At 44.5% G+C, this 13,774-nt stretch overlaps 1 protein-coding gene across 3 annotated transcripts in view; it reads left to right on the plus strand.

The window, feature by feature from the left end:
* The window catches only part of TMEM40 (transmembrane protein 40), a 413,366-nt gene that overhangs the window by 287,409 nt on the left and 112,183 nt on the right, over positions 1-13,774 (plus strand). For all 3 annotated transcript variants that reach the window (XM_069643616.1, XM_069643619.1, XM_069643617.1), the window contains 2 exons: positions 6,605-6,631; positions 8,386-8,418. In XM_069643616.1, the coding sequence (XP_069499717.1) occupies positions 6,605-6,631; positions 8,386-8,418 (60 nt within the window). The remainder of the gene's footprint in view (positions 1-6,604; positions 6,632-8,385; positions 8,419-13,774) is intronic.

The following is a 13,774-nucleotide window of genomic DNA, read 5'->3' on the forward strand; positions in this document are numbered from 1 at the left end:
CAAAAATCGCCTGAAATCTTTAGAAAGTCGGCAAATTACCACAAATGAAACACACACCCAAGCAGAGTTGAAGAAGGTACTTTTGAATTTCAGGACATTAGCAGAGCATGAACTAAAATTCCTAGGGCACAGACACAGGATCAGGCATTATGGCGAAGACCAAAAACCTGGAGCTCTCCTTGCACGGCTGATTGCTGCAGATAGGAAACCAACAAGGGTGGAAAGAGTCCGATCCCCACAAGGGGATATGGTACATAGAGAGGAAGATATAGTCGAGGTGTTTCGAGTATTTTACCAAGAGCTGTATAGTGCCAATCATCCATCAGACATTGAGGCCATCCGCAAGTATCTTAATGACCGCGAGCTGTACTGAGTAGGGAGAGAACTCCGAGAGCCCCTAAATCATCCCATCTCACTAGAGGAGGTTCTACAAGCAATAAAGAGTCTACCTACCATCAAAGCTCCCGGGCCCGATGGGCTAATAGGTGAATTCTATACATCCTTTGCTCACATCATAGCTCCCTTACTTCTAAAGGTTTACGAAGAAGCAATCAAGTCTGGCATTCTCCCCCAAACACTAATGGAAGCTAATGTAATTCTCCTGCACAAAAAAGACAAACCTCCCGAAGAATGCAAGTCCTACAGACCAATTTCTTTAATAAATCTCGACAATAAAATCCTGGCAAATATTCTGTCAAACAGTTTGCTCCCGCTAATGCCTCCACTGGTACTCGCCGACCAGGCGGGCTTCGTTCCTGGGCGTAATACAACATTCGGTATACGAAGAATGTTCGGGGTGATAACCGCACTAGATCCCAGTCAGCAGGCGATAGCGGTGCTGTTGGATGCGGAAAAAGCCTTCGACTCCGTCGAGTGGCCCTTCCTGTTCGCAGTACTGCAGCAACTTGGACTCGGGAACCAGTATATCAAATTGGTTTCCCTCCTATATAACCAACCCCAATCGGCAATCACGCTAGGGACAACAAAATCCGCATATATAAAACTTCAACGTGGCACTAGACAGGGATGCCCACTATCTGCCCTGATCTTTGCACTAGAAATGGAGCCCCTGGCGGCCAGGCTTCGGGAGCGGCAAATTCAAAGAGGAATATTGGACCCCACAAATTGATAATATCCCTCGACGCCAACGACATAGTGCTTTATGTGCAAAATCCTAGCGAAAACCTCAATCCTATCATGCACGAAATAAGTTTGGGTCAGTGTCAGGGCTAAAAATCAACCACTCCAAGTCAATTATCTTTCCCCTAAATGCCAATACCAGAACATTTACGGAATGCCCACGTCCGATACTTGCGGATCCAGATGTCCCTAAACCACCATGAATATTCAGACAACTACGAAAGCGTACTTAAGATATTGCGAGAAAAGGTGAACAGATGGAAATCACTCCCACTAACCCTGTGGGGGAGGGTGTCCCTGGTGAAAATGATAATTCTCCCTAAATTCTTATATCTGTTTTCCAATATTCCAATCCTGCTGTCACGACGCTTCCTGGGGACAGTGAGGAGTCTAGTGCTGGACTTGGTCTGGGCGGGTAAACCAGCGAGGGTGGCATACTCATCCCTCACACTGCCGGTAGCCAAGGGTGGCCTTGCACTCCCCGATCTGGAAAGATATTACTGGGCGGCTCAGGCTCAGTTTCTCAGCCACTGGTACTCGACCCAGTTCATCAGACCACATGTCCAGGTCGACCTAGCCCTAGCCTCACCAAACCTGCTGAGAGATGTGGTCATTAGTAAACAAGTGGTGCCACATACAACATTGAATATAGTACAGTCCACATATGCAATCTGGCGGAAGATAGCCCAAAAGTATAACGTACAGATTAGATACTCGCCTCTCCTGCACATTACATTTATCCCAGGGATATCCCTCAGTGCTGAATGGGTAGACAAATGCAAAATTAGCACGCTGGGCGACCTATTCAACCAAGAAACCTTCATAACGCCCCAACATGCAAAAGAGAGAGGCAGCACCACCTCCCTAGATATATTTATCTACTTCAGATTATGATATGCTATGCAAGAACTCATACCCTCGTTCCCGCAACAACCACCAACGTGGCAGTTACTACACAGGGTGATACAAGGAGAGGGAAAGTGAATTTCAACTATATACAGAACCCTCTTAACAGACACAATTTCAACGAATCCAAGAACAAAATAAAGGTGGGAAAAGACATTGCAAGCACCCATCCCAGAAGAAGAATGGGACTACATATTACAACAGACACAAAAAGTGGCACTAAATTCATGCTTCAAGCAAATTCATTTTAACTATTTGCACCAAACATACTACACGCCGGAAAAAAAAATAGGCACCACCCAGAGCTAAACTCTACATGCGACAGGTGCGGCACGCCGGCGGCTGATTTCTTACATCTTCGCTTGGAGCTGCCCGGCGGTGGCCCAATTCTGGACAGGTGTGCTCTGCGAAACTGAAGCAATAATAGGTGAGGAGTTGAGACCTGTTCCAATGGCAGCATTACTGGGGATGACAAAAAACCTGGCACCGCCAACAAGGAAACTGGCAAACGTACTATTGGTACTGGCACGCAGAAGAATAGCTATGGCATGGGGACGGGGCCCAGTCCCCACACTAACAAACTGGCGGAAAGACATCCTTTACTGCCAAGAGGTGAAAGCAGAATTCATAAGAACACTGCCTTTGCACATGAGGCCTCCGGACATATGGGGTCCTTATGTATCATATTTGCTTTCCAAAGCTGACTCCTCCTCACCATCGCCTGAGCCAACACAAACAGCTAACCAGGCGGACTAGGACCCAACACCAACACAATGTACAGAGGTGTAAAAAGACTGCAATGGGTGCGGCGGGAAGAGGGAGGTCTGGGGCGGCAGGGGGGGAATGGGGAAAGTTTGATGGCGCAGGTTGTATAGCCCGCAGTTCGGGGTATTCATGTGTTATTGTAAAACGGTAAATGCAAAAAACATAAAAAAATATCAAGGTATTATAATAATAAACTATATACAAGATCACAAATCACTGAAAAAATGGAGTCCACCAATATATTGAAAGAAATCTCCCCCATATCTTATTAAATAGCATATTCTTGTCTTGTCTTTTTTACAAAAACTTTTCCACATCAGCCAGACTATACATTTCATGAAACCAAACATCTTTGTGTAAGTTAGTAGCAGTTTTCCAATTCCTGAAAATGATTTTTTTTTCCAATCATGGCACCTCTATATAACCATTTTTTCTGGCATTGTGTAAGATCTAAAAAGTTATCATCACAACCCAAGACCAGTTTTTGAAAATCAAGCTCAATCCTCTCATTTAAAACCTTCTCGAAGATCTCCCCTAACTCTGTCCAAAATTCTCGCACCTTCCTGCTATCCCACAACATATGTTCCAATGTACCGCTCTCATGAACACAATTCCAACAACCTGGATCATCTTCCTGACCTCTTCCATAACCTTTCGGGGGTCCAGTAAACCCGATTTAGGATCTTAATTTGTCTCGTCCTCTCAGTCAATCCCAAGGAACATCGTTTAACATTTTCACACATTCTTGTCCATGATTCCACAGTAATTTCAGATCCAATTCTGAGACTCCATTCATCTCTCAAGTCATTTCCTTTATATTCGTTCACAATTAGCTTGTACACACAACTTGCTAGACCACCCTCCCCTTCCTTTGGCTCTCTTGTGAGCATATTCAGATTAATTCTGGCCTTCACATCAATCTCTCCAATAGCATTTTTTATTTTCATGTAATCTGAGGCCCTGAAATTTTCAATACTATATTGTTGTTGTATTTCTCTTACATTCAACCATTTTTCCTCCTTAAAGAGATCTTCAATCCAATTAACTCCCCCAAAAAACCATTCCGGCCAAAATAAAGTTTTGTTCTCCAATTTAATGGAAGGATTCATCCATATCGATGCCCCAGGATCTTTACATGTATTCGCATTCAGTAATCTAATCAATTTTTCCCATGAGTTGCTCAGACAAACAGTCAATGGATCTTTCACACATTTCGTTCTAGATTCTGTAGTCAACATCGCCCTCGGTGTTAGAGGACCATTATAGCTCGTCTCTGCCACAACCCACTGATCAGGTGACGGTGCTAGGAATTTAACCATAAAGTCACAAATGTAGGCAAGCTGATACGCCTTAAAGTTCGGCACCCCCATTCCACCTTTATCCAAAGGTAATTGCAATTTCCACAACTTTAATCTAGGGGGTTTCCCATCCCACAAGAAGCCTTGGATAAGCCTATCCAACTCATTCCAAAATTTTGTATCAACATTTAGCGGAATCATACTTGGGACATAGTTGATTTTAGGGGTCGACACCATTTTTAAAGCATTAACTTTACCCCATAATGAAAGATTTAAAAGACCCCAGCGCTCCAAATCATTTTTAAAGTTTGAACAAACCGCATCCATGTTTATCTTCACCAGATCACTGACTTTTAGAGTAATCCAGATCCCTAGATACTTCATTTTATCTGGGCACCATCTAAATCCTAGATCGGTTATAAACCGTTTACTACAGCATGGTACCAAGGGTAAAACCTCCGATTTTGTCCAATTTATTTTGTATCCTGAGGACTTGTGAAACAATGCCAAAATGTCCGTGAGAGCGGGCCAAGACTGACCCAATTCCCTGAGTACTAGTAGCAAGTCATCTGCAAATAGCCACAATTTTTGTTGGATCCACCAGCATGACAACCCTGTTATATTTGGGTGATCTCTAATTACAGCAGCTAGGGGTTTGATCGCAATAACAAACAGCAGTGGGGATAGTGGACATCCTTGCCTCGTCCCTCTTTATAACTTGAACGGATCTGAACGTAAGCGGTTTGTATTGACGTCAGCTGTTGGTTCTGTGTAAAGTAATCTAATCCAAGACCTGAATGTCTCACCAAAATCCATTTTTTGAAGGACTGAAAAGAGGCAGTCTCAATCTACTCGAGCAAATGCTTTTTCTGCATCTAAGGAAAACACTGCAGCATTATCCAATGGATCTGTTGCCTTTGAAATCGTATGGCAAATCCTTCTAATGTTAGAAGATGTTGAAGATGTTTTCATTCCTTTCACGAAACCCGATTGATTTTCGTAGATCAAAGTAGGGAGGATACCTTCCAGCCTAATTGCTAAAACCTTTGCCAGGATGTTATTGTCTGTATTAATGAGACTAATCAGCCTATAGCTCGCAGCAAGCGTATCATCTTTCCCTTTTTTTTAGGAATATTGAAATCATAGCATGTCTAGTGGTAGTCGGTAGTAGACCATTCGCCAAAAAGGCCATGTACACGTCTTTCAATAATGCAAAAACGTAATCTCCTTAAGTTATGGAACCTGAAGACCCTCATTTTCTCTCCTTCCTTCCCTCTCCCCCTCCCCTCCCAACACCCGTCTGCCACAATGACTGGCTGCTTGATTCCCTCCGAGTTCTACAGGGTACCCGTCCCGCCGCCCAGTCCTCACCGCTCTTTGCACTTAGCATATTGCCCCTCACTCCTGCACCTGATGCAATCCATGGCGCTTGCCCTCCAGGCCTCCATTTAGCACCCTCTCCCCCCTCTCCCTCGTACTTCTTGTTACTGCACTTGCACGAGCCAAATGTCACAAGGCCTAGTAGAAATGTCGTTATCTTTCGCCCTTGTTCCCCCCTTGATGTATCTTGGTGTGGCATTAACTTCAGGCAGGACACACAGGAACCACACCAGAGCCGGGCATGTAGAAAAGGTAAGTTACTTTATTGTTACAGTTAAAGTATGAAGGTAAGACTGGAGAGCAGGTAATGTGCTTTACCTCCTCTGGCTCTCTCTCCACCTCTCTCCAACGGTCATCCCTGGAACCGTCATCCTCTCTAGGTTCCAGCCTCACATCAACACTCTAAGCTCCACCACTATTACACACACACACACAGCTCATTCTGCCGGGTGCAAACTAGGTGGTAGAGCAAAGCTAGGCGCTAGGCCACAACACCCCTCTCACCTTTTTTGTCTTGTGGCACCTTGAAACACCATTTGTTGTATAGGCATCTTACAAATATCCAATTCAATTAAAATAATCAGGCGGATCGGTTAAAAATGTGGTAAATATATCACTGCCTCTTTTTATCACTACCGCCGGACTGGTAATGATGCACTAAAGCATTAAAAAATAGCAATAATGTGCTAGCGGTTAGTGTGCCACAGTGTGGGGGCTAAATACATCTTTTCACTGTTTTTTCCTTAACTGCATGCTGAAAATCTCCAAATACAATAAAACTCCTTTCTTAGACTTCAGGTTGTTTTGCGTTGTCTTGCTTGTACTAATGCACATGTTTTGTTTGGAAGTACCTGCAAATTACAGTGCATTTGCATCTCTGTTTGTGCTCATGGTAACGTGGCTCTAGAAACGAAATCCAGTGAATCTTTCCTGTGGCCCCCATATTTTAGAAGGAGGTTAAATTGAAAAGTAGCATAAACTTTCTCAGAAGGGCCTGTTTTGTGTTCTGGCATACTGAGAGCTTTATCACTGAAAAATACCAAATGAACCTATTCACTAATCTAAGGATTATTTCCCCTTTTATTTCTGTTTTTTGTTGTTTTTTTACTGTGTAGACACGCACAGGGAGCTTGTTCAACGCGGTGAGTATAGATTTCCCTGTTATTTGGCAGAATATATTAGGAATTCTACCAAATATTATCTCATTATTTATTGAAACACAGACATGTATTTGTGCAGCTGCTAATGGTTAAGACAACGTACTTTAAAATTCATTTCAAGGCCAATTCTAAGCAAGTGTTGTCAATCATAGAATGTCTTTTCCTATCATAAAATGGGCCACAACGCGAGTTGTGTGGTAATTCCATTTAAATTCCCACTTTTACTTACTTTAGCTTATTTGTAAGGCGCAAGCAAAGTGGCCCGGAGGTAGTGATTGAGGTTTGTGAGAAAGCTTGACCAGTGTTCAAATCTGAGAAAAGATGGGAATCCTGCCCATCAAAAGGTGCACAACAAATGTGCCTAATTTATCTCGATTACATATGTCAGTCTCAGACTATTATTATTTGAGGGGCACACCACATGTGACTGAGAGGCCTGTATATGGCATTTGTGTAAGGCACACTCAGAAACAATGTATTTGCAGCCAAAATCTGCCTGCCACCTGCATTCCACCAGTTTCTGCCATGCCCAGGAATGGCTGTTTCTGCCATGACCAGCTCATGTGACAGGAGCCCCGAATGGGGCACACACTTTAAGCCCTAAAGGAAAGGAAATCCTGCACCTCCAACTTCACCCACACTGCGTCTACCACCACTGCCATCAACTGCAGCAGCTTGGAAACAACCGCAATCCCAGGATTGTAATATCTTTCTCTGGAAGATACAAGCCTCCATAAAAGAAATATAGCAACATAGCGCATAGAAACAATGTATTACAATACATCAGAAAGAAAACGCAACCTCCGCCTGCTCCACAGTTACGTCTACTGCCACCGCCATCTTCAACACTGGATCTGCCGCAGCTGATGTCCTCACAGCTGCAACTGGAGGTGGCCAGGGGGTTAAATGCAGCAGGGTAGCCTCAAGGAAGTCCTCTGCCAGGAGGGTCCCATCCACCCGGTCCTCATCCTCCTACAGCCATGGGAAGATGTGCCAATGGGAATGGTTGTAGGGGCGGTGTGCCGCAGGCACAGCTGCACACTACTATGTAGAGGGGGAAGGACTCCCAGGATTATCCCATTGGAATGTTTTGGAGCCACAGGTAATGATGATGGTGGTTGACCGGAATGCGCTGCTGGTATAGGCCTTTCACCTCATGGATCTAAATGACCACCTACAGGGGGGATGGACCAATCCAGGGACTGCTGGGGGCATTCCCCCTTATTAGCAAGCTCAGCCTGTGTTGGACAGGTGTGGGCAATGGAATATGAGCGGAAACTCTGCAGCAGAGGTTGGTGGGAGTCTGTGGCAACAGTAACTACTCTCCAGAGTCAACAGATGAGTGGCCATGGAGGCCGTGACTTATCGGGTCATCCTCTCTGGCATCCTGGAGGAGATGGAGTGCTCTCTTGGGAAGCAGCCTCAGCATTAGAGATGAACACTTACACATTGGGTTTCCACCACAACCAGCACTAAACCCCGTTGGAGGTCCTCCTGTGCTTCCGGGCTCCCACCACCTCCAAAATTGTACCATGCCAGGGAAAAATGGGTCGGATCACTTCGATGCATTCAATGACCCAACCATTCACAACCTATAACACATTTTAAATATGTATACATGTTATACTATTATACAAATACTTAATACAAATGCACGTGTAACACTTCTCACAATTATTCGTGTTATCACCATACAAATCCAGAAAAAGTAAAATGTAATTGTGTTCTTTGCACAGGGAAGAAGAAAAAGCTGCCTGTAACACTATCAGGTACTGTATATTTAAGCAGTATTTAATTAAAATGTATCAATCAATCCTTGATAATCTAAATGACTGTATGCATTTTACTTTCAAGAGTGCAATAATAGCAAAGGAGCCAACTTTAGTAGTAATTTACTCAGTTGCAAGAACTTGCAGAATATATCTTTACACCTACACACATTTTTAAAGTCATTGGGTAATTGCTTTGTGCAATTGTTTAAAACTCACATGCATTATGTTAATTCTTCCATGTAGATCCGCTTAAAATTGATTTGCCTGCAGATCGACTATAAACTGCCCCCCATGGACACACAGTTCTGCCCATATTTCCACGCTCTGATTTCTCTTTCACTGCCCCCATCCCCGTGCTCTAGCTTATGCCTCGGTGCCACTCTAGTGACACAGGCATGTCCCAATGTTCCCCTCCTGATTCTTTTCTGCCTGACTCAGTTGCAGTCCTCCATCTTTTACAACCCTCACCAAGACATCGGGCCTCATTAAGAGTTTTGCAGAATGGTAATAAAGTGGTGGTAATTCCGTTACGTGGTAACGGTATGACGTCAGTTTTTACCGCTCTTCCAAATCCAGAGTTTGACATTGAGGTGGAGGATTTACCTCCAGAATCCTGCTGAAGCTTAATCCTCCACTTTAACGCAACGAATCGGCAGAATTACCCCACGCAGTAATTCCACCAAAGTCCCTGTGGAGTCCTATGGCAACAAAAATGGGGACTTGCACCACCTTACTACCACTTGCGAACCTGCAGTAAATCCGTGAGACCAAGTGGTGGTAACGGTCACCGATTTTGGCTGGTCCTCATTGCTAGTTTGGCAATATTTCAGCTATACATCTACTAAAATGCATTGTCCCTCTCTATACCCTTTTCCTGCTTTGATTGTCCCCCAATCCTGCTTTGATTGTCCCCTAATCCTGCTTTGATTGTCCCCTAATCCTGCTTTGATTGTCCCCCAATCCTGCTTTGATGGCCCCCATATCCTGCTTTGATGGCCCCCATATCCTGCTTTGATGGCCCCCATATCCTGCTTTGATGGCCCCCATATCCTGCTTTGACTGCCCCCCAGTCCTGCTTTGACTGCCCCCCCAGTCCTGCTTTGATTGCCCCCCATGTCCTGCATTGATGTCCGCCAGTCCTGCTTTGATTGCCCCCCCATGTCCTGCATTGATGTCTGCCAGTCCTGCATTGATATCCGCCAGTCCTGCATTGATTGCCCCCTGTCTAGCTCTTATGCACCCTTTTCTCCCATTTTACTGTTGAGTAGATCCATTTGTGCATGTAAAAAGTTGGTGTTGACATAACACACGCGTGATGTCACACTGTGTTGCTGCAGTGATGCCTTCTATGCACTCCAGATAATCTAGTCTATAGAACAACTTTCAGAAGTAACATTTGTCCTAAAAATGTAATCTGGTAGTTGACCAATCACAGATTTAACCATGTATGGGTCAGAAACTCTTTCGCCTCCTCGGAGTGGAGATGAAAAAGGCAATGGCAGAGGCCCTGTACTCACTGGGATTCATTATTTACCAGTTGTTTATAGAAAGCCTAGGGTACACTTTCCTGTCACTATTCTATGGATACCTGGTCGCAGATAAATGCAGCTTGCAACCTCCAGCTATTTTTCCCAGAAGCCCATGGGCTAAATTTGAAGATGACAAGCAGTTTGACGGCGTGCAATCTCGCATTGCTTATTTAAGATTGTACCTTTTCTTGGGTCGGACAGAGTCCTAAAGAATTTCATGTTTAGTCGCTCCATTTAAATGTGGCGCTCTCAGCTATTCAATCTCACCAGTGGGTTACACGTGAGGAAGGTGTCTTGCTTTTTCTACTCTGTCCAGCTGCAAATCTCGCCACCGGTTTCTGCCGTATTTGGAAGCAGTGAAGAGGCTCTAAAAGAGTGGTCCGATAATGCAGACAGGAACTGCAGACTGCTTAATCATTATTGAGGAAGGATTGTCTGTGAATGCATTGCATTGTGCCCTTATGGGAAACCTAAGGGTGTCTCACCCGCTAGTGCTGGGGATTTGTCATCCAGGTGGCCAGGACTCTGCATCACTTTTGGATCCAATTCCTGGGGCTGGACCAGTGCGGGAGAATCACCTGGGTGAGGGGTCCTCAGGGAGTGGAAAGTGAGACACCAGATGGCGAGGCGCGGTATCACCTACCCTGTAATACCTTTACCCCATCCTACCAGGTACGACAGTTAGGCTCTCCCCCAACCCCTTTCCCAGCATGAATACTTTCTCACAGACAGCTCACTGTGAGAGAAAATGGACTAACACCTGAGTCGTATACCTGACATGTCCCAATACAATGGTCCTTCACACTTCCCCACACAGATAAAAGGCGGAGCATGTAAGCACACTCTGAGCAAGGCAACGTACACGAGGAAACAGCGGTTCCAAGATGGCAGCTTAATACAAGATGAAAGAAGACAAAACTGAAAAGGATTGCAAGGAGGGAAGTGTCCTTGACCTTTCCAACGAAAGACTGCCACTTTCACGAACCTTCGAGAACAGGAAACGTAAGACCAGGAATCAAGGCTGAAGAATGCTGCATTGTGTGTGAGAGGTACCCGGGCTCACCCGCGTCGATAGTCAAGGCAGGGAGATTCGATTGCTGCCATGGTACTGTCCTTGGCTCCTACAACAAAGCAGTGCCAGTGAAGTCAGCACAGCCGATGAGTTGGAGACACTGATACCAGACTGATCTGTGTTAAAGCCAAGGTTGCAAGCGGCAACACTGTATAATGAAAACAGAAGAGAACAGTGTATGAAGCATATGTTGCAAGCAACGTGAACACAATTATTCAGCAGATGAGTGATTGAACTTTGAAGACAACGTATAATACTGTAGACAGAGTGGTCCGATACCACAAGGGTGCTTGTTCGAAAGTCTGTTAGGTATCCACCTGAAAGGCGGCAAATGTGAAGAGTGATAAAGAATTGTGAAATCGAAGTGGTCCTGCAACGGGTCAAGCAAAAAAACATGTGCACATTTGAAAATCTTCGATAGTTGATGAAATCATATATGAAATTGGTCCGAGCCCAGCAGAGGGTGATCAGCTAAATGCTTTTGGTTAAAGCGTTTGTGTAAAGTTATGAAGTGTGCGTTAAAAGGAATCTGAGCCTGACTGAGGGGGATCTGAGATGTGAGCCTGACTGAGGGGGATCTGAGATCTGAGCCTGACTGATGGGGATCTGAGCCGACCGAGGAGGATCCGAGATCTGAGCTAGACTGAGGGGGATCCGGGGTGAACCGTGAGTCACCTGAAAAAGAATACCCTACAATGAATTAGATACATAAAAAATGTACGACCATTGAGTTGAAAGAATCTGAGCCCGGCTGAGGGGGATCCCAGAAAAATAACGAAGCTACTAAGAATTTGTGTACTTGTGATAATCTGAAAGAGGAAAAGAACATATTTTCTTTGTTGCATCAGGCCCTCTGAATGAAGAGACTTTGAAAGGCACAAAGAGACTTGGGCCCGGACGCCCTTATGCTAATGTAGGAACTGGATCCTCATGCTGGGTAAGCCAGAGACTGTGCTAAGATAGAGTGTACCACCTTTTCCCGTGCTGAAAACATTGGGAAAGGAGGCCAACGGCCTGTACTTCCTGACACATTTTGTGAACACTTTTTTCTTTTTCGTAACGTTGTTTCCCACACAATTATTATTTAGAGGTAAGGATTGGCAATAGGTTTTAGTGTAGGCCCCTTTATTTTGACAACACACTAAGAGGACCGTGTTATTATTATTTGATGGTCGTAGCTTGCTCCCCTCCTGTAGATTTAGTATTAGATAGGCATTTTTCAAACCCTTTTTGAAGTTCAATAAACACCCTTGAACTGTGGTCACTTGTCTGTCTTACTGTTGATACCATGCCTTGCTTACAGCCCTCCACTGAACACCACCTTGTTTTAAGAGACTCTGGCAATTGTGTTCAGATTTCCCAGACAACCCCTGCTCTACACGCTTCATGCCTAGGTGCTATACTCTCAGCCTTGCTCCCTCTATCACAGGGCCGTGCACAGCAAGGGGCATTCCCTACATATGATCTTGTGATGTTTGGTTCAGTCCTACAACTACAAACCTAAAAATGTACAAGTGATTGCATCTAGAAGGCATACAAAAATAAGATGGGTAGAATTCTCTGGCCTTGTGATTCAGAAAAAAAATGGAGACCAAGTGGTTATTGCCTTTTTAGAAATAGAACAGTCCAGCGACGGACAGTGGAAGGTCTGACCCTGGGTGACGTTCCACGAACATATAAATGCTATCAGCATATTAAAACATACTCTCTGTCGCCACAATTGGAAGTATTTTTTAAAGACCAGTCAGTCTTTGAAAGTATAGGACTTTCTGGCTCCTCCTTTTTAGAAGTTTTGTAGTGTTTTTTTTACTGAATTAAAAGGTCTAAAAAGAGCTTTACTGAAGCACTACTCTTGGGGTTAGTGCCTCACTGTTCCTCTGCTTACTGGTCATTCCACCGTCTGGTACCCTCCCATTTCACTTCACGTACGCATAGATACCCAACTCTTCCACTCTATCAAAACATAACTGCTGGGTCGATCAATCCTGTGGTCTCGCCCTTTTCTTCACTCTCACCTGGCCCAACCCATTTTAACTCCCACCTCTCCCATCCCTGGATAAAATGCTCATGACTCTTCTATCTGACTCCCAAACTTGTGGGAAGAAAAGAAAAGCCAAAGACTGAAAGTCTACTAGGTTCATACAAGAGGCAACATTTTTAAATCTAAAACATTAAATTCCAAATGGCAAAGGGACTACAGATCCATTATAGTTGAGAAGCAGCATTGGCAATGCCAGCGGTTTGTGTAGGCATGGGATAAGAACTTGCCAGGTACTGCCTTAGTGGTATTAACTGGCCATTGATGATAGCAGGTGCGAAATGATGTGAGTACCTGGGCATCTAATAGCATTGCCTGGAAAATGCCTAATACTTATACACAACCCAAAACTCTTGACTTTGCCAATGCTTATTTTTATCAGGACTTCAATGAAGGACATGCCTAAACATCGAGTGGCTGAAGGCAACCTGGTTAAGACATATTTTAATTACACCAGTAGCAGGTTTACAACTCCAATTAAGGGCCTAATTCACAGAAGCGTTTTAGAATGGCAAGGACCCATTGGAAAATTCTATGTTAATCAAGGCCTTAGTCATTAACTCGCAGAAGACTGCTTTGCAACAAACACTGCAAGACACTTTCGAGTGCAAAGTTTGATGGCAAGGCTTGATTAAAGGGAGCTCAGCGTTCCCAGCCGGATGTGTTTTGGGCAGGGAAAGGCAGGGAAGCGTGGGTATGGCAATAGGATTAGCA

This window comes from Ambystoma mexicanum, chromosome 2p (genome assembly GCF_040938575.1).
Source record: "Ambystoma mexicanum isolate Mex_15411 chromosome 2p, UKY_AmexF1_1, whole genome shotgun sequence".
NCBI lineage: Eukaryota > Metazoa > Chordata > Amphibia > Caudata > Ambystomatidae > Ambystoma > Ambystoma mexicanum.